Source organism: Budorcas taxicolor, chromosome 9, assembly GCF_023091745.1.
Source record: "Budorcas taxicolor isolate Tak-1 chromosome 9, Takin1.1, whole genome shotgun sequence".
In the NCBI taxonomy this organism is placed as follows: Eukaryota; Metazoa; Chordata; class Mammalia; order Artiodactyla; family Bovidae; genus Budorcas; species Budorcas taxicolor.
Window position 1 is genome coordinate 23,682,941 of NC_068918.1, and position 22,975 is coordinate 23,705,915.

Genomic DNA, 22,975 nt, shown 5'->3' on the forward strand with positions numbered 1-22,975 from the left:
CCATGTATTTTCTCCTTGTCTTGGCTACATGTATGTAGTCTGTTCCTCTGGCTAGGCTTTTAAAACTAACCATATGAAAGTCTTCAGTTCAGTTTTCCAGCCACATCCTCTCAGAGCTTTTGCTTCTGTTCACAAATGCAGGAGCAAAGAAAGGATGACTGAAGGAAAAAGCTACACTTTTTAAGGTTGAAGTTGTAAAAGCCCTCCTCTCTTTTCCTAATCAGGAGATCTTTCCTGATCTGCCCTCCTCCACCTCTTCGCTGAGTCTAAGTCTGTGCACACAGAAGAATTATTTGTTAATTTTTGGTGGTTTACATCTCCTTAGCAGTTTAAGAAAATAGCTTTATTTGGAAACTGCCCTAGGTAAAGGGTCTGTATCTCAATACAAACGCTGCATATTGACTCTGATTCATGATGATTACGCTCCTGAAGTGAACCTACTAGTTTATTGTCTAGCGATGATCTTATATCTAGTTTTCTTGAAATGAGTTAGAGAGCTGTTTTCCTTAAATAATGAGTTTTAGTATTTTTTCTATTTTGTTTGCATTTCCCTTCCTGTAGTCTAGCATAGTAATTTGAGTATGTTTCTCTGATTCTAGGCTCTTGAAAGTCATTTACAACAGAAGCATTCTGCAGAGCTTCAGTCATTAAAAGACGCACACAGAGAATCAATGGAGGGCTTCAGGATAGAAATGGAGCAGGAACTTCAGACACTTCGGTTTGAATTGGAAGATGAAGGAAAGGCTATGCTTGGTATTTTGAAATGATTAGAATCCTATCATATTTATTTTTGCATCCTTCTAACTTGAAATTCAATAAGAAATTACAAAACTGTACTCTTAATTTTGAAACCTCAAAATGACCATCTGAGTGTTGTTCGTATGTTATTTGAAGTTACTGGATGAAGGAGCAAGTGTTGGCGGAGTAGAACGGATAGAACACAAATGGTAAAGTGGGGTTCCCTCAACGTTCTCTGTACTTTGGCTGTGTAAGCGACACATAGAGGTGCTTCCGTTTGTCGTTAAGGGACTAACTGGAGTTAGTCCGCGACATCGTACTTCCCCACTATCAAGTGCCTGAAAGGAATAGACAAGCATGGACCACGTGTCTTTAGGCTGCATCATCATATTGGTTTTTGTTTCTCCTGACTTTAGGATTTTGTTTCAATGGGAAAAGTCATGTTTCAGTCTGACTTTTTGTATGGGTATTTATAGAGGTTATATTAAATAGGATTTTTATCTTTGAGGTATTGAAATCATTACCTTTTCTATAGAAGATAATTGAGTTTGGAAAAAAACTGAAATGTATTTAAAGCATTTTTTGTTTGTTTTTAATGTCATTCAATAACTTTTTTTTCCTGTCATTTTATTTTCCTTGCTTTTTTTTTTTTACCAAATTCTCCTAACGTTTTTTGTGTCTTTGTGACGCTTCAATGAAACATTCTTTTCAAAGTAAGAATTGAGAAAAAAGAAGACTAAAGTTGCGAATATTTGGGGCCTCAAATGGAAAACCAGTTGACCCCTTTCATCATCTCTACTATTGCTGGGAGTTCTAGGCCAGGTCGTTACAGCTCTCTCCTCTTCCTGAGGAGAGGTAAAGATGGGCCAAGTGTTGGAACCCTTGTCCACTGGAACATGATTTAAACGTGTCTTTGTTGACAAAAGGACTTCTTGTGATTTCTTAAACTTTTTATCTTGAGATAATTGTACAATCACACGTGGGCATCCCCAGTGGCTCGGTGGTAAAGACTCTGCCTGCAAAGCAGGAGCCGTGGGAGCCACAGGTTTGATCCCTGGGTCAGGAAGATCTCCTGGAGAAGAGCATGACAACAGTATTCTTGCCTGGAGAATCCCATCGGCAGAGGAGCCTGGCAGGCTACAGTCCATAGGGTCCGCAAAGGGTCAAACACAATGGAAGTATCTTAGCATGCACACAAACCTTTTATTTTGAGATGATTCACATGAGGCTGTATAGTCACGTGTAGGCTTCCCTGATGTCTGCGATGGTAAAGAATCTGCCTGCAGGGCAGGAGACCTGGGTTTGACCCCTGGGTTGGGAAGATCCCCTCGAGAAGGAAATGGCAACCCGCTCCAGTATTCCTGCCTGGAGAATCCCAGGGACAGAGGAGCCTGGTGGGCTGTAGTCCATTGGGTTTCAAAGAGTCGGACACAACTGAGCGACTAACACTTTTACTTTCATGAGAAATAGTATGGAGAGATCCTCTGAATGCTTTACTCAGTTTGCCCCAAAGGTAACATTTTCAAAACTAAAGTACATGTCACAGCCAGGATGTTGACATTGATGCAGACACAGAAGACACAGTACATTCCCATCACTGTTCGATCCCTGCTGCCTGTATATAGCCACATGCACTTACTCCCTCCCCATCTTTAATTTCTGGCAACCATTCATCTCTTCTGCATTTCTTTAATGTCATTTTAAGAACATTGTGAATGGAATTGTACAATATATAACCTTTCGATATTGGCTTTTTTCCACTCAGCATAATTCTCTGCAGGTTCATTCAGGTTGTTAATATGTATCCGTAGTTGTCCCCATGGTATCGACCTCTCATATTTGTTGTCTTCAGCCACTGAAGGACATCCATTTGTTTTGTGCAAATTTAGGCAGGAGTTGGTCATATGATAATCATATGTTTAGTTTGTTAAACATCCCCACCAGCAAGCTGTGAGTGACCGAGTTTCTTCATCCTCACCAGCATGTGATGTTTCATTTTGTATTTTAGCCATTCTGGTAGGAGCGTAGTGATATCTCATTGTGAACTTTACTTTGCATTTCCCTAATGGCTAATGGTATTGAGGATTTTTCCACATGCTCATTTACCATTTGTGTGTCTTCTTTTCCAATTTGAGTATTTCTGTTTTTACACCCATCTGTGACCATCTATTGTGCTGTGACTCCAAATATGTATTTCTAGACCAAACTACTTGCCTTGTGAATTAGATTTATACTTTTTATAGCTTTTTAGACTGTGAGATATTCTAACTCACACTCTGTGTTTTAAAATATCAGCGCACTATCTCCCTCACTTCTAAAATATGTTTCCATTTCTAAAGTTTCCACTTGAATTTATGGTTTACTAAGTTGCTGAAACTATGAATCTAGAAGGTGCCTTCAACTTTTTTTCTTTTGCTTCCACATCCTGTTAGTTCCTCCTCTTAAATATTCTCTGTATCTGTTTCCTCTTCTTTCATCCCTCTGCCACACTTGATTCATGGGTGTACCATTTCTCACCTGAATTATTGCCACAGCCTTCTTGTGATCCCTCTTCTGCAGTCCATTCTCCAGACTCCAGTTGGGTTAATTTTTGCTAAACTCAGGTCTCACCATGTGACTTTAATCCTTCAGTGACTTCTTGTGTCCTTCCTTAAGTTCTGAAGCAGCCCAGCACCAGGAGAAACAACTTATGAGGCTCTTGGGAGGAGCCTAAATTGACTTGCTACAAGCACAGCATTTTTTTTTTTTAAACAAACTTTTTATTTTATATTGGGGTATAGCCAATTAAAAATATTGTGATAGTTTCAAGTGGAGAACAGAGGGATTCAGCCATACATATACAAGTATCCATTCTCCCCCAAACTGCTCTCCCATCCAGGCTGCCACATAATATTGAGCAGAGTTTCCTGTGCTATACAGTAGGTCCTTGTTTGTTATTCATTTTAAATATAGCAGTGTGTACATGTCCATTGCAAACTCCCTAACTATCCCTCCCCCTGGTAACCATAAATTTGTTCTCTAAGCAGCGTAGCAGTTTTTTGAAATCTCATGTTTTAGCTTTGAAATTTGTAATTTGTATTTTACTCATATCTTCAGTATTAATATAAAAACAGTGACTTTTCCAGAAATCTTCAGGTCAAATTCATTTTCAGAAGATGGCATAGGTCGACACATTTTCAAATATCTCAGTTTGAGGACCGTGAATCAAAACATGCAATGGAAAGCATTTGTATCAAAAAGCTTTCTCAGAACTGTGCTCCATTGTCTTTCCAATATGACTGCTTGCTCTGTGGGCGCTTGCCACACCAAACTTTTTATAGTTTGTCTGATAGACCAGGTTCTTTCTGCTTTTACATATGTTAGCCTGGGTTACTGTGATAATTCCTTTGTGATCCTATCCCCAGTGTCCCTCTCCTAGGAAATCTGGGTTCTCGACACCCCCTGCTCTCATTATAACCCGTGTTCATCTCTGATACCCCACTTAACTCCTTGACATGATGTTTTTCCCTCTAGCCTGTGCAGTTATAAAAACAAGGTTCTATTTTATTCTCCCCTAGTATAGTACCTGGCATTTGGTAAGTGTGGATATTATGAAATAATCTCAAATTCAGATTAAAATGATGACTTCCAAATCACCACGAACATTTACTCCACATAGTGCTTAACATCATTGAGGGATATTGTGGAAGAAGTCTTACTTGGGTGGGAAGTTCCCTCCTAAATATGTTATATTCTACTAGTGAGCGAGAAGAGTTTTAAAAATTTCCTTTCCGTTAGCACCTTGCTTGCAAACGGAAAGCTTACATAGAAATATCTTGATTCATTTGAGCAGCTGAAAATTTTCTTATCCTCATCAAAGCTAGATGAACCTCTAAATTGATACTTTATGATAGTCTAAGAGGCATACACAGTTTTATGATATTTTAATGGAAATATATATGTCCTGATTTTAGAAAATAATACTTTGTAAATACTTTGAAATTTTTATAATTTTCATCTAAAATACTAATATTTTTAAAATACGCTAAATCCCTTTTTCCCTTGGATTCCAGCTTCCTTACGCTCTGAACTAAACCAGCAACATGCAGCTGCAATTGATTTGTTAAGGCATAATCATCATCAAGAATTGGCAGCTGCTAAAATGGAATTAGAGCGAAGCATAGACATCAGCAGAAGACAGGTAAAAGAGCATTGTGTTCTGTGATGACTTCTTAAATGTGAACAGATTTGAAAATGTTCACAATTTTCTGAAAATTATTTGGTAATAACTAATATTTCACTATTAATTATTTACTGTCTATATTAAAGAGTTGTTTTTAAATAGAAATAGGTAATTTGACTTTAGTATAATGGTCAGTTTATTTCATGACCTTTCAGTTGAATATTTTGAATTTTATTTGCATTTTGAGTGAAGCATTGAAGTGTGAATAATACAAAGAGTGAAAACAGAATACTATAAAACAGCAGTGTCCAGTGGAACTTGCCGTGATGAGGGACCTGTTGTTTTAATGTATCTGTCCTAAGGTAGTCGCTAGCCAAACATGTCTAGTGTAACCAAGGACCTGACTTTTTAATTAGTTTTTATTAATTTATTTAATTGATTTCAGTTAGTTTAAACTTGACTATAAATAGCCATATCAAATAGCACAGCCATAGAAGTAGCAGGTCCTCAGGAAGAAAAAAGATAATTTGTACTTCCATATCACTAGCACAGCTACTGTTCACACTTCAAATTTTTCTCATAAGTGCTGTCTTTAATTAGATAGTTTGTATCCCGACTATATGTCTGGATGAAATGGATTTCTAGGCATAGTACAATGAAGGCCAGTCTTTATCAGTTTATTACTAATGACTTTCACTTTGTTCTTCAAATATGTTAAATGATCAGCTCAAATTTTTCATTACTAGAAAGCTTTAAATGAACTACCTTATAACCATGGCGGTAGTTATGTACTCTTCAGCTAGACTGCTGCTGGAATTGACAGTGTCTAGGTCTGCAAAATTTGTCGAAAGCAGTGACTTCTAGGAAGATAGAAGGGAGCTTATCTGTCAGACAAGATAACTGCTTGACCAGCATGAAGCAGATGAAGTCTTCTAAGCAACAGGATGTGTGTGTTTAGGGATGACCTTCATTAGAGGCTGGTCCTTTTTAAATTAAAGGTCAGTGGTACCAGCATTTTACGTCAAGACCACATAACTTACTGAGTACATAAGAGCCCTGTGTTATAGTCTCAGCTATGCCACTGATTATAAGTCATCCTTGGACAAATCCTCTCTTTGGTATTGTTTTCTTAATCAGTAAAATGAGGGAGATGTGTTTATATGGTTTTTCGAGTCCCCTGTGGCCCTGAAATTACTGAAGCTGAATCTGTATAAACACTTCTTTATATATATGAGAATAGAGGTTTCCTGGCTTCAGCAGTTTGCTTTTGAAGCAATGTCAGATTTATTACATTTGACGTTCCAGAATGTCATTTTCTTCCCCTTAAACAGAGAAAGTGAATAGGTAGAAAACTTTTCAGAACTATCTATTTTCCAGAGTAAGGAGCACATGTGCAGAATAACAGACCTACAAGATGAAGTAAGACACAGAGAGCATCACATCTCAGACTTGGATAAGGAGGTACAGCACCTTCATGAAAATATAAATGCCCTAACCAAAGAATTGGAATTTAAGGGAAAAGAAATTCTCAGAATACGAAGTGAATCCAACCAACAGATGAGGTACGCCATTGATTACTGCAGAAGGAATTTGGAGTGTTACCTGAAATACTGTTGCAATGGTTTTCAACAATACATGCCTATTTTCATGACTAGATAGCCTTCCAGTAAGATACTGAAGACCAGTTTTTACTTTGTTGGCTATGTTATCATTGGACTGTAAAAGAAATGTTTATATTCTGAATGATGTATATGCATTTACTAACTTTTCAAATTATATATAAGTAAAATCTTTAAAAAATGTTATTTAAAAAAGCATTAAAGGAGACAACTTTAACAAGCTAGATTAGAGCAAAGTAAGCACTTTACTTTAGAGTTTCCAATGGTTTTCTAATTTTCTGTATATTATACCTAAAAAGCATTTCAAATCTGGTAGAATATAGAAAGTTTTGAAAGCTTGACTTCAGAATAACATTCTCCTAACTAAAAATAAATTAAACAGGTTGCATGAACAAGATTTAAACAAGAGACTCGAAAAAGAGCTGGATGTCATGACAGCAGACCACCTCAGAGAGAAAAATATCATGCGGGCAGATTTTAATAAGACTAACGAGCTACTCAAGGAAGTAAATGCAGCTTTACAAGTGTCGTAAGTCACCTTATGGTAAAGAAAATTCACGTGTGGAGAATAAATAAATTGAGGAGCACTGTGTCTCACCTCAGGTTAGCTAGTCTTGAATCGAATTAAGTGATATTTGAAGAAGAAAGCTTAATGCCATATTACAGATGGTAATTGCAATATATTATTTAATTAGAAGAAGGCAGTTGAATGAATATGTGTAATCAGCTGCTACAGTTGTACTAGGTCAATACTTGTCCAAAGACTGTCCCTCAGGGATCGTGAACCATCACGCCATGGTGAAAACTCAGAAGATACCCATACTGTGACCAGCGGGATTATGATGGTCCTATCTATATTAATAATACGTATTTTGCAAAATACCAAAATATTTCAAAGAAACAAATATGCCTCTTAATGGTAGTGATTCCTTGTAAGAACTAGACTAGGAGATATTGGGAATGGAGAAGAGCAAAAACTTCCTTCTTATTTTGTATTACTCTATTTACACATTGTTTGAATTCCTACAACAAGCATTTGATTGTTTTGTGATTTAAAAAATCAATAAAGGTAAAATATCACAAAATTACTACTTATACATTATATATAGTGGCTCCTGTATAGTTAAAACCCAAAGTTCTAATTACTGGTTTATGTTTTTTGTTGTGGTTTTTTTTTTAAACTTACTTGCCCCTCTCTTTTTTACACTGTACTGATTTATAAACTTCTATAGCCAATGCACCTGGCATCCACTCCATCTCTGTGGCCTAAACTGTGGTCCAGTTTAAGTTATCTCAGAAATAATTTACCCTGGGCTGCATCATATGGTTCATTCACCTTCAGCCTCTCTTTTTCCAATCAATTAAAAAGGCTTCATTAAAAAATGTAAGTATTTGCACATAGTTTGATAAAGTCAAAATAGTGACTTAATTCCATTACCTTCAAACTTTAGGCTCAGGTGTGCCTTCTCCTGCCTCATCCCACAGCCATCCGTATCACTGTCTGTCAGCCACACCGACCCTCTCAGTTTCCTTCGGAGTCTCCTGTGTTGTCTACAGTCTGGAATAAGCTTCTGTGTCATTCCTACCTGTTACCTTCTTCCAATCATCTCATTTCCTGCATTTAACCAGCTAAGCCTCATAGTAAATATTGCTACATATGTACCGTATATGCCGAGTTTCACTACAGCTGAAATAGAAAACAGCACCCCCACCGCCACCCCTGACTCCTACCCCGGCCACTGGCATTTACTTCAGTGGCCTCTGAGGTGAGATGCTCTTTCTGATGGACCTACACAGAATTTTCCTATCAGTAGGCACTCAGTGAATATTTTACAAGTAAAACTTTTGAGGATTCCCTATAATATTTACTGCTTCATAAAGTTACCATTGAAATGGTAGAGACTCATGAGATGATTGCCTCAATCAGTGGATTTTGGTGTTTGTGGTTACTGGAGGTACTTTTAAAATCCTTTTGAGCTGCAGTTAAGAGCTCAGATACCTGCTTTGTAGAAAAGCTCATATCCTCAGGCATTTTGCAGAAATGAGTTACAGTAAACCCCAGGGCTGGGCTTTCCCTTCCTCTGACATCTGTGTTATTTATCAGGCAGAGGCTGCAAAATCTTCCACTTCATACTCTGAAAAAACATGCTCACAGTAATAATAACCTCTGTCTGCCCGTGTGTCCTGTCTCCTTAGGCATGTTAATTTACAAAGAGTAAAGGTTATATCGTTTTTACTTCGTTCTGTTTTTTATGGTTTTGGACATTATAAATTTTCAGTAGATAGTAAATAATTTAGTTTAATATTCAGTTTTAATCAAAGAATTGGTATTGCTCATAATTAAAGTATTTTATCTGATTTTCTAAATCTACCATTTTTTTCTGCTTCAACCAGGTCTATGCTAAACCAACCATATTTCTTTTTTCAGCCTCTATCTTCATGAAATTAGCCTCTAGTTTTAGGTATCTACTCATTTAGTTAAAAACAAACACACACACAAATGTATTTAGACCAGCAACATCTAACAGATTTTTCTGTAACAGCAAAAATGTCCAGTATAGTAGCTGCTAGCCACAAAGGTTATTGAGCACTTCAGAGAGTGGCTGGTGAAACCAAGGAACTGAATTTTAAACTTCATTTAATTTTAACTAATATAAATGTTAATAGCCACATATGGGCTAGTGGCTTCCATATTGAAAAGAAGAATTTTAGACAGTTGGATATTTCTGACCCACATCCTCAAATGCAGCCTGCTAGGATCTGCTGAATGGATTTAGACAGAGGTGGAATGCAGGAAGGGTCCATCTTGGTTTAAGGAACTGGGGAGAACAACTTTTGGCCTACTTTCAGCCTGTTTCAAAGAACTAAGGCACCCTATTAAAGTTCCTGGTCAACTGCATGCTGACTTTGAAGCTTCAAAATCAGGAAAGCCCTGTGGATCCTCGGCAGTGAGTGTGGTGGAGGGACCAGTGGAACGTGGGTCCACCTGCAAGGTTGAAACCAGGAGCTGAGGGGCCTCTGAAGCAGCTGGACATTTCTTGTTTCTGTTCCTGTCCCAAACCCTTGTTTGGACTCCAGGGAAATTAAATGGGGACAGAAATTTAAAGGAGGGAACCTAGGGAACATTGTAGAAAAGGTGATAAGACTTCTGTATCTGTTACAGAATGATTACCAGCAGTCTTCTCTAGTGCTGGGTGTTATAGCCTACTTAGGTTTTTAGATATTCTAATAGAAATCATTTTATTTTTTTGAAAAAATACAGTATAGTTTTTCTAGTATAGTATAGTATCTTATAGTATTTTAGTAAAAACACTGTATCTTAGTATAGTATCTTAGTAAAAACATTGTATCTAAGAAATATGTTATGGGTTTTGTTTTAGAAACAAATGAGAGAATGGGCTTTTTTTTTAAAGAATTGTGTTTGAGCTAAATGTAAATATACGCAGAACTTGGAGTCATGGCAGATCTATATTATACAAAAAAGAAAAGGTGATTTGCCTCAGAGATGATTATTGTTTAGGTTATTTTACCTTAAGTTCTCACTGTACTGGGCTTGTGGCTCAGCTGGTAAAGAATCTGCCTGCAATGTGGGAGATTTGGGTTTGACCCCTGGGTTGGGAAGATCCCCTGGAGAAGGGAAAGGCTACCCACTCCAGTATTCTGGCCTGGAGAATTTCATAGACTGTATAGTCCATGGGGTTGCAAAGAGTCAGACACGACTGAGTGACTTTCACTTTCTCACTGTACTGAGGGCTTCCCAGGTGGCGCTAGTGCTAAAGAACCCGCCTGCCAGTGCAGGAGACAGACACAGGTCCTGTCCGTGGGTTGGGAAAATCCCTTGGAGGAGGGCATGGCAAACCTTTCCAGTATTCTTGCCTGAAAAATCCCATGGACAGAGGAGCCGGGCGGGCTACAGCCCATGGGGTCACAAAGAGTTGGACACAACTGAAGCAACTTAGCACTGTAGCACTGTGAAAGTGAAGTCACTCAGTCATGTCAGACTCTTTGTGACCCCATGGACTGTAGCCTACCAGGCTCCTCTGTCCATGGGATTTTCCAGGCAGTAGTACTGGAGTGGATTGCCATTTCCAAGATAATTTCTTTTTGGGGGAAACACTGAGCTTCTGTTCAGTTGCTCGGTCATGTCCCACTCTTTGCGACCTCATGGACTGCAGCACACCAGGCCTCCCTGTCCATCACCAACTCCATGAGTTTACTCAAACTCATGTCCATTGAGTTGGTGATGCCATCCAACCATCTCATCCTCTGTCATCCCCTTCTCCTCCTGCCTTCAGTCTTCCCCAGCATCAGGGTCTTTTCCAATGAGTCAGTTCTTCGTATCAGGTAGCCAAAGTATTGGAGTCTCAGCTTCAGCATTAGTCCTTCCAATGAACACCCAGGACTGATTTCCTTTAGGATGAGCTGGTTGGATCTCCTTGCAGTCCAAGGGACCCTCAAGAGTCTTCTCCAAAACCACAGTTCAAAAGCATCAATTCTTCAGCGCTTAGCTTTCTTTATAGTCCAACTCTCACACCCATACATGACCACTGGAAAAACCATAGCCTTGACTGGACGGATCTTTGTTGGCAAAGTAATGTCTCTGCTTTTGAATATGCTGTCCAGGTTGGTCATAGCTTTCCTTCCAAGGAGTAAGCGCCTTTTAATTTCATGGCTGCAGGCACCACCTGCAGTGACTTTGGAGCCCGAATAATAAAGTCTGCCCCTGTTGCTGTACTTGGACTTTAAGTCGGCTTGTGCTGTGTTTTTATGCTCGCTTGCTCAATTGCGTCTGACTCTGTGTGACCCCGTGGACTGTAGCCCACTAGGCTCTTCTGTCCATGGGATTCTCCAGGCAAAAATACTGGAATGGGTTGCCATTTCCTCCTCCAGGGATCTTCCTGACCCAGGGGTCGAACCTGTTTCTTGCTTCTTGTGCATGGACAGGCGGATTCTTTACCACTGCGTCAGTAATCCCTAATTAAAAAGAAGTTCTCCTCCACTTTAGAATTACTTACTCTTTAAAAGTTGTTTGAGTTTTTAATATAATACCCTAACAGTTCATTGTTGTTTGATTTTTAAATTGCCTTAAAGTCGTTTTCATAATCTTTGTGAGGTCAGGATGTAGGTGGTTCTACTGTCACAAGGTTAAGTCTGTGCCTATAATTTATGTGAAAAGAAAAGTTTAATGTTATACTGCTTGAATTACTTTATTTCCTTTCCTTAAGGCTATAGGAGAAAGGTGGTATATTAGAGTTCTTTCATCTTATACAATTAAAATTCTAAAATAAATATACGACTATTGTTGTTTGGCTCTAAAAGCTCAACTTACTGATTTTTTTTTTTTTTGGTCAGTTATTTTGAAAACATAGGACTATCAACTTGGAAAATTGTTATGCAGCTTTTTAAGCATTCATATTTTTGGTTAGTGTTGTCCAGGAACCATAGACACTGACCTATATACTCTTAGAGTGAAAAGAAAAAAAAAGGGGGGTGGGGCATGTATGCTTGGTGACCCTAATTAATAATTTTATATGCTCTACTTCTGTCTGTTCACTCTTTGTGTTACTTCTAATGGGAATCTGTATTTTGAGTAAAAGGCTGTATGTACTTGCATGGTTCCCTCAAGGCAGTGTTTGCTAGGCTTTAATCTTTCCTATAAAGCCGTTGGGAATTTGGTAATTTCTGTCCACCTATGATACTATTTTCTTAATATTTTAATTGACTCATTTTAATTAATTAGCTTTTCCTGTTAAATTTTTAACTCTGCAGTTAAACCATTATTACTACTGAAAAATATTGTTCATTATTCTAAATAGAAGCAAAGCTATAATTATATAGTTTCTGCGAAAATACAACAATGTTATTAGATCCTGGCTAGCACTGATGCCCAGGAGAAGGCACTGGCACCCCACTCCAGTACTCTTGCCTGGAAAATCCCATGGATGGAGGAGCCTGGTGGGCCGCAGTCCATGGGGTCTCTAAGAGTCGGACACAACTGAGTGACTTCCCTTTGACTTTTCACTTTCATGCATTGGAGAAGGAAATGGCAACCCACTCCAGTGTTCTTGCCTGAGAAATCCTAGGGATGGGGGAGCCTGGTGGGCTGCCATCTATAGGGTCGCACAGAGTCGGACACGACTGAAGCGACTTAGCAGCAGCAGCAGCAGCAGCAGCGATGCCCAAGGCCTGCTTGAGAGTTGTGAAACAGTGTAATAAGCGTATATGTTATGAAGACCAGTCAGGATACACAGAACGAAACAGACTTTTCTCCTCATAATTCAAATGATTAAAGGAGAACAAACTAAAAACCATCTCCTGTATTACTAGTTGTTCACACCTAGTCTTTGGTAAGTAGCTGGCTTAGAGAACTATGTGGGGCAGTTGAAGAAAGGGGAAAGGTTGATGGGAGTTGATTTGAGTGGATATCGGAAGAGTACCAGGTGTACTCCCCCCATCAGGAGTTTGAAAGACTAGTAATTCTTGAAATATGTTTGCAAATTCAATCTTCATCATATTACTTGTTCTCTCCTTTAATGCTTTCTCATTTGTGTTTCTTTGGATGTTTCTTCAATTTAATCAATTATTTTTTCCATTTAATATCCAGGTATCTTTAAAAAAAATCTTGGTGCTGTAAAGATATTTTATGGCGAAGATTAACTAATAATTCTGTAGGTAAAGAATATTATAACAAAAACATCCACTGGAATTTAAGTACAGAGACCTTTATTATGCAGAAAGGTGGTTCAGGCATCTTAACTGACTGTTTTAGACTCACTTTACCTTGACTTCTCATTGCACTGGTACAAAAAGATCAACATAATGGTTTAAAATAAGGCTTTAAATTAAGATTTTTTTAAACGACCATTTATTACCAGGTATTTTTGTACAGTCTCAGGAAACAGCTCAAAAATCTTGTACCTTATTTTTAACTGATTAAAGTACTCCAGTGACCCCTTGTGGCTACTGTGGTGTGAAACACAAATGCCTTTTTCCCTGTGTCTCAAGCTTCTCAAAACCATTGCCCGTAAAATATATAAACCTTTGCCAATACAGTGCCACATCATGATAAAATGCAAGGTTACTGTATATGAACTCAGTGACTTGTCACAGCAGAAGACAGGTGACGTTAGTGAAACTAGCCTCACACTGGACTGACAAAGTCCCTGCGGATCCTGAGACAGTTGCTCCCTAGCTCCACACTTCTCCCCCTCACACGTCCCTACTTCCCAGAGTAGAACTTTAGCCATGGGGCTGAATAGGGAGCCAAAAATGTTATCTCCAAGTCCTTGGCTTGAGCTGAGTTAGTGGAGTTTACTGAAAGTCCAAAAAAACAGAGATCCTGGTACCCCTCTGGTATTGTGTGTGTGTGCCGGGTTTGGGGGTGGTGGGAATGGCTTACCAAATCCTAGAGAATAGATCATCTAGAAGTTTCTCAATATTGAGTAAATAAATTTTTCTGTGAATCTTCATTAACTGTAAATTTTATTGAGCTTAAGTTTATTCTTTGTATTTTGAAGACAAGTTTTAAAAGTATTCTAATTATTTGAATATTCTAAAATTCAGAGTGCTTTTTTTTTCCAGACTAAGCTACCAGTTTCTGTTTGCATCCTCTTCACTGTGCCCTGTCCTATCCTTAGACTCTGCAGGGTCTGGGGCACCTCTGCTCATAAAAGTGACCTCTGTTCTAGAATCTTCAGTGACATTTAGTTCTCTTACCTTCTCTTTTCCTCCAGGGCAGATGAACAGGCCCAGAAGGAAACATAATTCTTCTTCTTATCCAGTAAACCCTTTTTTTCCAGTTTATATGTACCAGCTGATACATGGAATTTGTAAGCTGCATTTCCCATAAACCAGGAAAGAATGATGCCATTTCTGTGTGTGCTTTGTTCCCCTTTCCTCTGTATCTTTTGTCCTTTTTATGTATGTTACCAAACCTAATGTCATCACACAATATTGTATGTGTGGTAAATTCTCTCAGTAGTAAGCCTCCATGTCCAGCATGGAGCCAGCATTGCTAGGTTAGTATTATTCAGTATATTATTTCTTCTACAGCACATACCTCACCTTATTCCCGTGTATACTTAAATAACTTAAAAATGAATGAATTCTTCCAAAAGAAATCTGCAGAGTCTCTAATAGCACCATCTACCCTTTAAGAACCTTAAATAACACTACCTCTCTTTTTTTTAACTTTTTATTTGTATTGGGGTGTAGCCAATTAACAACGTTGTGACAGTTTCAGGAGAACAGCAAAGGGACTCAGCCATACTTACCCATGTATTCATTCTCCCCTAAACTCCCCTCCCCATCCAGGCTGCCACATAACATTGAGCAGAGCTCCATGAAATAACACTAACTCTTGAGATAGTCATGTCATGATGCTTACAAGTTTTAGCAAAAACGTTTGACCATGTAAATTTTGTGTGTTCAGCTGGAGTAATTTGAAAAATACAGGCATTACAAAATAATGTCTGCATCATATCAATGAACTAAAGGTTTTCTTGTTTTTAGACTAGAAGAGATGGAAGAAAAGTATCTAATGAGAGAATCAAAGCCAGAAGATACACAGATGATTGCAGAATTAAAAGCCATGCTTACGGAAAGAGACCAGGTCATAAAGAAGCTGATGGTAAATTGTTTTGGTTTTGCCAAGTGGGGGGTTATGGTGTAACTATGTTAATAATTAATAGACTGTTGAATGGGAAAATATTTTTAAATAATGCTAAACAAAAGTTGAAAAAGTACAAAAAATGTATTATGATTGAACATTTGTGAAAATGTTTATGAACAAGGATAAATACAATTTTAAAATTTAAACTTGGTATTAGTGTAAGGAGACTGTTTTTTCAGTAATTTTTTTAAAAAATGCTTTTTAATACATATTGAATGTTCAGTAATATGTCACTGCCAGTGTACAGTTAATAAACTACTGAAGTGTGTGTGTGTGTGTGTATTGTACATGTAGAATTAGAATTGGATGGGAAAGAACATTCAACACATGCATGCATTAGCTTGCAGTGTATACTTCCAATTAGTCATGTTAACTTTCTAAAGTGGATCACCAAAACCTGATCCAAAGACGTTCTTCATGGCAAAAGGATTCCATTTTCTTAGGGTTTCCCTAAGAAAAGCTACCGGCTCTCTGTTGAGAGTCTTGATGCACAGAGGTGTTAGGGGCTCTGAGAAGTCCATCAGGGAAGAAAATACAGATTTAACAATAAATATACTGCCTTCATTAAAGTCATTATTCTTTAAGAATAAAAATACACAAATGTTCTAAAATTCATAAAACATTTCAGAATCTTCTAAAATTATATGACCTGATCAGTAAGTAAAATATTGCTTTTTACTGCCACTGACAGACAAAAATCAGAGTAAAACTAGAAATAGAATGCTAACCATTGTATTTGCTCATTGATTTCTTCATAACGGCTTTGGATATTAGCGTGCAAAGAGAGTCTAAGAGCATTTATATTTGAAGTCCTTATTCCTTAACATGTTTCTTGAAGCATTTAGGAAAGCCATCCTGTTTCATGGCATTCGAAGTTCCTGCCAAAAGCAACAGGTAGTTGACTGGGGTTCATAGATGAAACCCAGGAGCAGGCATTGGAAAGACAGAGTATGAGCTACTTCATCCTACTTAACACCCATTTTCCGAAGCTTTGTGAACATGAGCACATGCATCATAGCCTGCTCTGATAGCAGTAGATTCAGAAAAATTACCTTATATTCCATCTATGAAGTCAGCAAATGTATTACTATTTTTTAATCTGTGGTAGAAATAGCTGTTGATTCTCCAGTTCTAGCCACAGGGTAGTGTAGTCTTTCCTCTACTCCCTGATTCTATGAACTGTGCAGCACATGCTGCTGCTGCTGCTGCTGCTGCTAAGTCACTCCAGTCGTGTCCGACTCTGTGCGACCCCATGGACGGCAGCCCATGAGGCTCCCTCATCCCTGGGATTCTCCAGGCAAGAACACTGGAGTGGGTTGCCATTTCCTTCTCCAGTGCATGAAAGTGAAAAGTCAAAGGGAAGTCGTTCAGTCGTGTCCGACTCTTAGCGACCCCATGGACTGCGGCCCACCGGCTCCTCCGTCCATGGGATTTTCCAGGCAAGATGGGCTAAGAATAACAATGCAAATTATAGTCAGTGGTAACTAGAAGGGGGCTGAATAATCTAGTTCTACTAGGGCATAGCCCTGCCTTTCACAACACAGTGATCCATTTACTTATGTGTTTACTTCCTGCAGTCTGATTGTAGGAAGCCCTTGGTGAAAGGAAAGGCAAAGGGCTTATCTCTGTATGGACTATTCACTTTTTCTATGGACCATTCACTTTTTCTCTATTCTGTGGTTACCACTGCTGAAATATGTTGATGTCTCAGCAGATTAGGACTCACAAATAATGATACACCATAGTGTCATCTTCATAGACGGAAACTCACCATGCACACAGCTCCATGAATACAAGTTAAGCCTAAGCAAAACATACAGTCAGCCCTCTGGAAAAGAGATGGGCCAAATAGAGCATTTAGCTCTAGCCTTGGAGGTATGAAAGGGTAGAGAGGAGTCCCAGAGCATAAGGTTTTAAAGGTGCTGAGAACTTACCAACCAGCCAACTTTAAGACCCTGGCAGTTAGGTCTAGAAATCTTTGAATAATGTATATAAATTCTCATTCAGGTTTTGTATTAAATTTTGAATCAAATGGCATTTATATAGATAAGATTTAAACAGTCAATAGAAAATGTTTAAGAAATGTTTGTAATTCTTTTGCATAGGAAGATAATAAATTTTATCAGCTGGAATTAGTCAATCGAGAAACTAACTTCAACAAAGTGTTTAACTCAAGTCCTACGGTTGGTGTTATTAATCCACTGATGAAGGTATGTGCTATAAACATTGTAAAATAAGAATGTGGTTTTAAACTTGATTAAAATTTTTATAAAATATTTAGAGCAGCATAGGATAAAGCTTCCAAAAAGTGTTTCCTTAAATTTAATAATCTAGGACTAAATCTATGAATTCTTTGTGTACTAATTTTCAGAATGAGATGCTAATAATATTCATTTATTTGCTGAGAATTCATATTCCTTGAAACAATGTTTTATTAACATTGTAAAACCTTGGTTATACCATTTCATTTTTCGTATCTTTTTTTGTTTTTTAAGCTAACTTCTGAGTCTTTTCAAGATAATTTCCATCATTTCCTTAGTGTTCACTATCCTCTGGGGAATCTTGAAAAGTACTCCAAGCAGTGTATCCCCAACAGCTCTCCCTGCCATCATCATGGGCCTTGGGTTGGACATGTATTTTGTTACCTACTCGTCTTCAGAGAATGGCCTTATTTCTCATGGCCTTATCACCTTTTTTGACAATTAAAATTGAAAATGACCTATTCTAACATTCTGCTGCTGTCTTAGGACAGATAGAAGAGCCTTATAGACAAATGAAATGGACATGGCTAAGCCTTGTACCTCTTGGTGCCCCAGCCTACTCTGGCTCCTGACGTGGTGCCATAGGTATAGTGGGGATTTAGTAAATATTTGTTCAGTAGCAAAAAGTCATATTTTCTTATAAGCTAGAACAAATCACTCTAGTGAATAAAGCAAGTAATAAAAAATAGTTATGTATGTTGGCTTTATAGGGATTACATATCTTTCAGCATAAATCAGTAGTAGAAATAAAAATGCCAGTGCTAAAGCTATTTTTTTTCCAATTCATATTTCATTAATTTTCACATCATACCTAATTTCTCTTAGGCCCTTAGCCAGAAAAACTTCTGCTTTCCAAACTCAAAAAACTTCTGTTAAGAAGATGGGATCTATCCTTCCTTCACAAGTTAAACTGCTTCAAACTGCAAACTGTTTTCTAAACTGACTTAAATGATTTGTAAAATGGCATGGCATATAGAGCCTTCGCAAAAAAAAAAAAATCGGTGAATGAATGAATATAGTTAGTTTCAGTTTTTAAATTCATTATTTAGGGTGACATAAGCTTTTAATTAAAAAGCTAGGTTATGAGACTTGTTAAAACAAGATTAGAAATATTTTCTTTTTACTTATTTTATTAGAATTACATTTTTAATCACAAAATCATTATTGTAGAATGTTGTCAATGATACTTTTGATTTCTTAAAATAAAAAACTTAAGTAGTTTTGATTATGCCCTCTTATGTCTAGAACAAGAAAATGTCAAAGATATATCTTCATAACTTTTGACTCCTAATAGTGACTCGGTTTTCACAATTAATTCTGAAGACAATATCACCCTTTATTTTTGCAGTTATGCTAAAATAGACTTCTTTCCTGGGACTTTATGATGCACAGAAAATGACATAGAGGACAATGTCTAGATAATGAGATCATTATACATAAGGAAAAGGACCATCTTGTCTATTGTCTTTTTTTTTTAATTCTGGAGTCATCTTACAAAAAAATTATTTCATACATTTAATTAGCACACTTTTAGTCAGTAAAAGATGGGAATATTCAAAATATCATACATGTTAATTTTTATTCCACATAGCAAGACGATATTCATTGATTCTACAAATGAATAGAGCTTAAAGCTAATGATTTGAAAGCCAATAGATATTAATAATCCTCAGTTGTATTGCTGTTTTCATCTGTCAATTTTAAAGACCAGTTAAAAGATTACACTGATCACTTTTGTTTTATAACTTTTAAGTTTCTTAAAAGATTGTGAGCTAATTATGATACTACCAATGAATTGGTAAATGAGACTTAAGTATACAGATTTCATTTTCCCTCTTCAGAGAGATGGTATAGTGAATTTAAAACCAAATTATTTCTCTAGGTCAGCTCTAAGTCCTAGGTAGAAATGTGAGATTTGTTTCAAACTAACTTTGCCAAGCATTTTCTCATTCCTTTTATTTTCCAGGCAAGGACTGCCTCCCTTTGACAGATGGCTAAAGTTCACGGACCTCTTTTTTTAAAATTATGTTAAACTTTTCACCTTTTCCTCATTTTAGCCTAAACCCATTCAAACCTCGTGAGATCCATCAGATGTACTCTTTCCCCCTTCCCTCCCGGTAGTCTTTACCCCTTGGCCTTCTCTCCACTCACCCTCCTCCCCATGAACCAGTCCCAAATATTTCTTCCTCATTCTTTCTGTCTGAGCAGTATGTCTGTCTGTGAGGCTTCCGTGTAGATAAAGAACACCTCCAAAGATCCCCAGACCACACTTTGTGTAACACTGGTTCATTTTAACATCCAGCCTCCAAAATTTTCCCATGCCAAATTTATATCTTCTGCTCTTCCTGTCTTCCCATTCATCCTCATGCAGGCACTGTCCTCACATGTATTATTTTTAATGCAGCAAAAGAAGAAGAACGATAAGTCACCAACAAACAGGTTTGTGAGTGTTCCCAATCTAAGTGCTCTGGAATCTGGTGGAGTGGGCAATGGACATCCTAACCGCCTGGATCCCATTCCTAACTCTCCCGTCCGTGATATTGAGTTCCACAGCAGCAAGCCACTTCCTCAGCCCGCGCCACCCAAAGAGCCCAAGACATTTCTGAGGTGAGCCCCGTCTCACCAGTGCAGTTTTTCCTTTTTTAACTTGAGAAATTTACCTTCTTACCTTGCAGAAATCTGCTACTTTAAGAACAGCCTAGCAAAAGAAATTTTACTGTGAAATATTTTCAAAATATATTTATCACCTCTCTAGAGAACTCCTTTTTGACTATTAAAAAGATTTTTTCTATTTTGTTGTTGGTTAACTTTCTAAATGTTTAAAGTGGTGCTAATGTAATTATATGCTTAGAATTTTAATATGTATGGACCGTCGCTTCATTTTTAGAATTATCACCAATTTTTCATTAACAACCCATCCTTATTTCAGAAATTCAAAATATTTTTTATTAAGTGGCTTTTGTTTCTTATCTGTTTTTTTTCCCCTTGCTTATTTATAAACATATATGCTTCTTGACAAAATAAATATATAGGCTCTGGGAACTTAATGATAAAAGTAGGAAATTTAGAAGAAAAGTTTTGTAATTAACATTCCAATTTTATCTCAGAGTTCTCAAGTAAATATATTAACACGTAAAATTAGAATGAAATTATTTGTTTACTCATGAAATAATTAAGTCAGAAAGTACTGTCATTTTATGCTTACTATTACTGATTTTGTGCTGTTTTAAAATTTTTTGACTTGTTCTTACTAAATCTCCGTGTCACTAGTAATAATCTTACAGGTAAACTACTTTTTTTTCTAAACTGATTAATGACTAGTTAATGACATTTCAAATAGAAAAGAAGATAGCAAGAATGAAAACTAGTCAAATACACGTTTGACTGTGTCTCCTGCTAAATACTTTGTGTTGCTTATTTTCCCTCGTGCATGGGTGCGTTCAGGTATCATTAAGATGCATGTGCATGGGCTCAAGGAACATGGCTACTGGAGTTTCCATTACACATTGTTGCGTGCCTTGTAATTTCCCCCAAAGACGGTAGGGATGCTTTTATTTTCTTAACTAGCCCAAAGAATCTTTAGTTAGAGTTAAGATAAAGTATAAAGTATATACCTTCGAAGATGGAGGGGAAATTGGCTTTTTAATACATTCCTTTCCCCTAGAGTATCTGCTTGTGGAATTATGAAAGTTTAAGTACACATACAGAAAAATATTATGCCATGGTTTAGTCACTTAAATTAGTTATATTTAAGGACACATCTGTAAGAAATACTTGTGTCAGATTCTAAAAATATTTAATTAATGAAAAGCAAAAAGGTGCTGAACGAGAAGAATGTTATCTTGTTCTTATTTCCCGCAGTTCCTCCTGAACTTTTTGGTTCCAAGAGGGTCACGTTACTTTTCTCAACTGTCTGATTTTTTTTTTTTTTTTGGTAATTGTTGTGTAACATGGCTTCTCCTTAACGAACTTCATCTGAGCTGCTTCTGCACTCTCCTGCAGGGGAGACCCCATCTAGTGTAGAGGAAATAGCCAAGCTTTAAAACGCATCTCCGAACGTAGGGAACTAGTTGTGGTCGTCTGGTGGTTTATGTGCTTTCCCCTTCATTTTGCAAAACAGCTTAACGCTGGGTTACGTGTCTCTCTCTTTATGAATCCAGTCCTCCTCAGAGTGAAGCTTCCCCGGTGGCTTCTCCAGATCCCCAGCGCCAGGAGTGGTTTGCCCGGTACTTCACATTCTGAAAGAACTGCTTTGGCACAGTTCTGTGTGGACTGTTACTAAGAGCATGACCTTATACAGATCATTATGTGAGCAGGTTCTCCTGTGTCACACACTGTGAGAAAGTATGTGTCTCTCCAGTTGAAAATGCCCTGTACTTCCTGTGATATTTATTGGACTCACTCTAAGGTACTATATTATGTGTGTAATTATAACAGTTATTTTTATTTGAGATGGAAGAATCTTTAACCTTTGTAATTACTGCATAATAAATTTTGTTAGAACAAACACTGTTTTTCTTTTTTCTAGTAAGTTTGTTGGTAATTTTTAAATACTTTTAAATTCCAGGTAAGACTTGCCAGAAAAAGTTTCACTGAATAATAATCATAAAATATCAATTATTTTACTTTAATAATAACAAAGTCAGGATAGAGAAATAAATGTTATAACCTATTCATTTGTTGCATTACCATGTATAACTAAAGTGTGTTCTCTAAATTTAGAAGGCTAGAATGAAAACACCTGTGGAAATTATGGACTTTCAAGTATATAAAATACTGCCAACCTATGTTTTTGGAATTATTCTGATAGTTGACTAGGACCTAGAATTTGTAGTACAGCATCTGTGCTCAGTATTAAGAAGCCAGCTTGTTAGTTTTCTAAATAGGCAATTTAGTATTGACACATGAACATGGACAAGTAACCACTATCACATGTTAATGACACCTTTTTAAAGTTTTCAGTACACCTTGGCAGGCTACTACATTGTATCCTGTGGCCTAAAGGAATGCATCCATTTCTAAGGTGCTAAATTTAGTTGATTTAGTAATGTAGATTTTAGAAGAACCTGGGTGAACATTCATATAAACATCTATGAATAAATATAATAATGTTGAAGACCAACTTTTTAAATGACTGCTACATGTCAGACACTTGTGCTGAGAGGCCAGAAGAAAGATTATCATTTAATCCTCACAGAATCTTCAAGGAATAAACCATTGCCTTTGAATATTGCAGAGCTGGTAGTGTGTTGTTTAAGTTATCCTGAAAAAAAGCTTTTACCAAATGCTTGAATTTTTTCTTCAACTAAGAGACTGAATTTCCCAACAAAAAATGGTTAATGCTTATTTCAGAAAACAGTGATACGCTCATTTTCTTGCCCCTTGCTTATGCATATCTCACAATTTGGACATTTACTTATCAAGGGTTTGATGATTAGAACTCCTACAGGTGACTTGGCATCCCTGGTGGCTCAGACGGTGAAGTGTCTGTCTGCTAGATATGGACATTCAAAGATGATGAACA

General features: G+C 37.3%; 1 protein-coding gene across 1 annotated transcript in view; it reads left to right on the plus strand.

Moving 5' to 3' along the window:
* The window catches only part of FAM184A (family with sequence similarity 184 member A), a 125,610-nt gene extending 103,705 nt beyond the window's left edge, over positions 1-21,905 (plus strand). Inside the window, exons 11-18 of the mRNA XM_052645669.1 lie at positions 600-753; positions 4,791-4,918; positions 6,278-6,462; positions 6,902-7,048; positions 15,031-15,148; positions 17,296-17,400; positions 19,856-20,058; positions 21,612-21,905. Of these exons, the coding sequence (XP_052501629.1) occupies positions 600-753; positions 4,791-4,918; positions 6,278-6,462; positions 6,902-7,048; positions 15,031-15,148; positions 17,296-17,400; positions 19,856-20,058; positions 21,612-21,693 (1,122 nt within the window). The 3' untranslated portion in view covers positions 21,694-21,905. The remainder of the gene's footprint in view (positions 1-599; positions 754-4,790; positions 4,919-6,277; positions 6,463-6,901; positions 7,049-15,030; positions 15,149-17,295; positions 17,401-19,855; positions 20,059-21,611) is intronic.
* Positions 21,906-22,975: the final 1,070 nt, after the last annotated feature.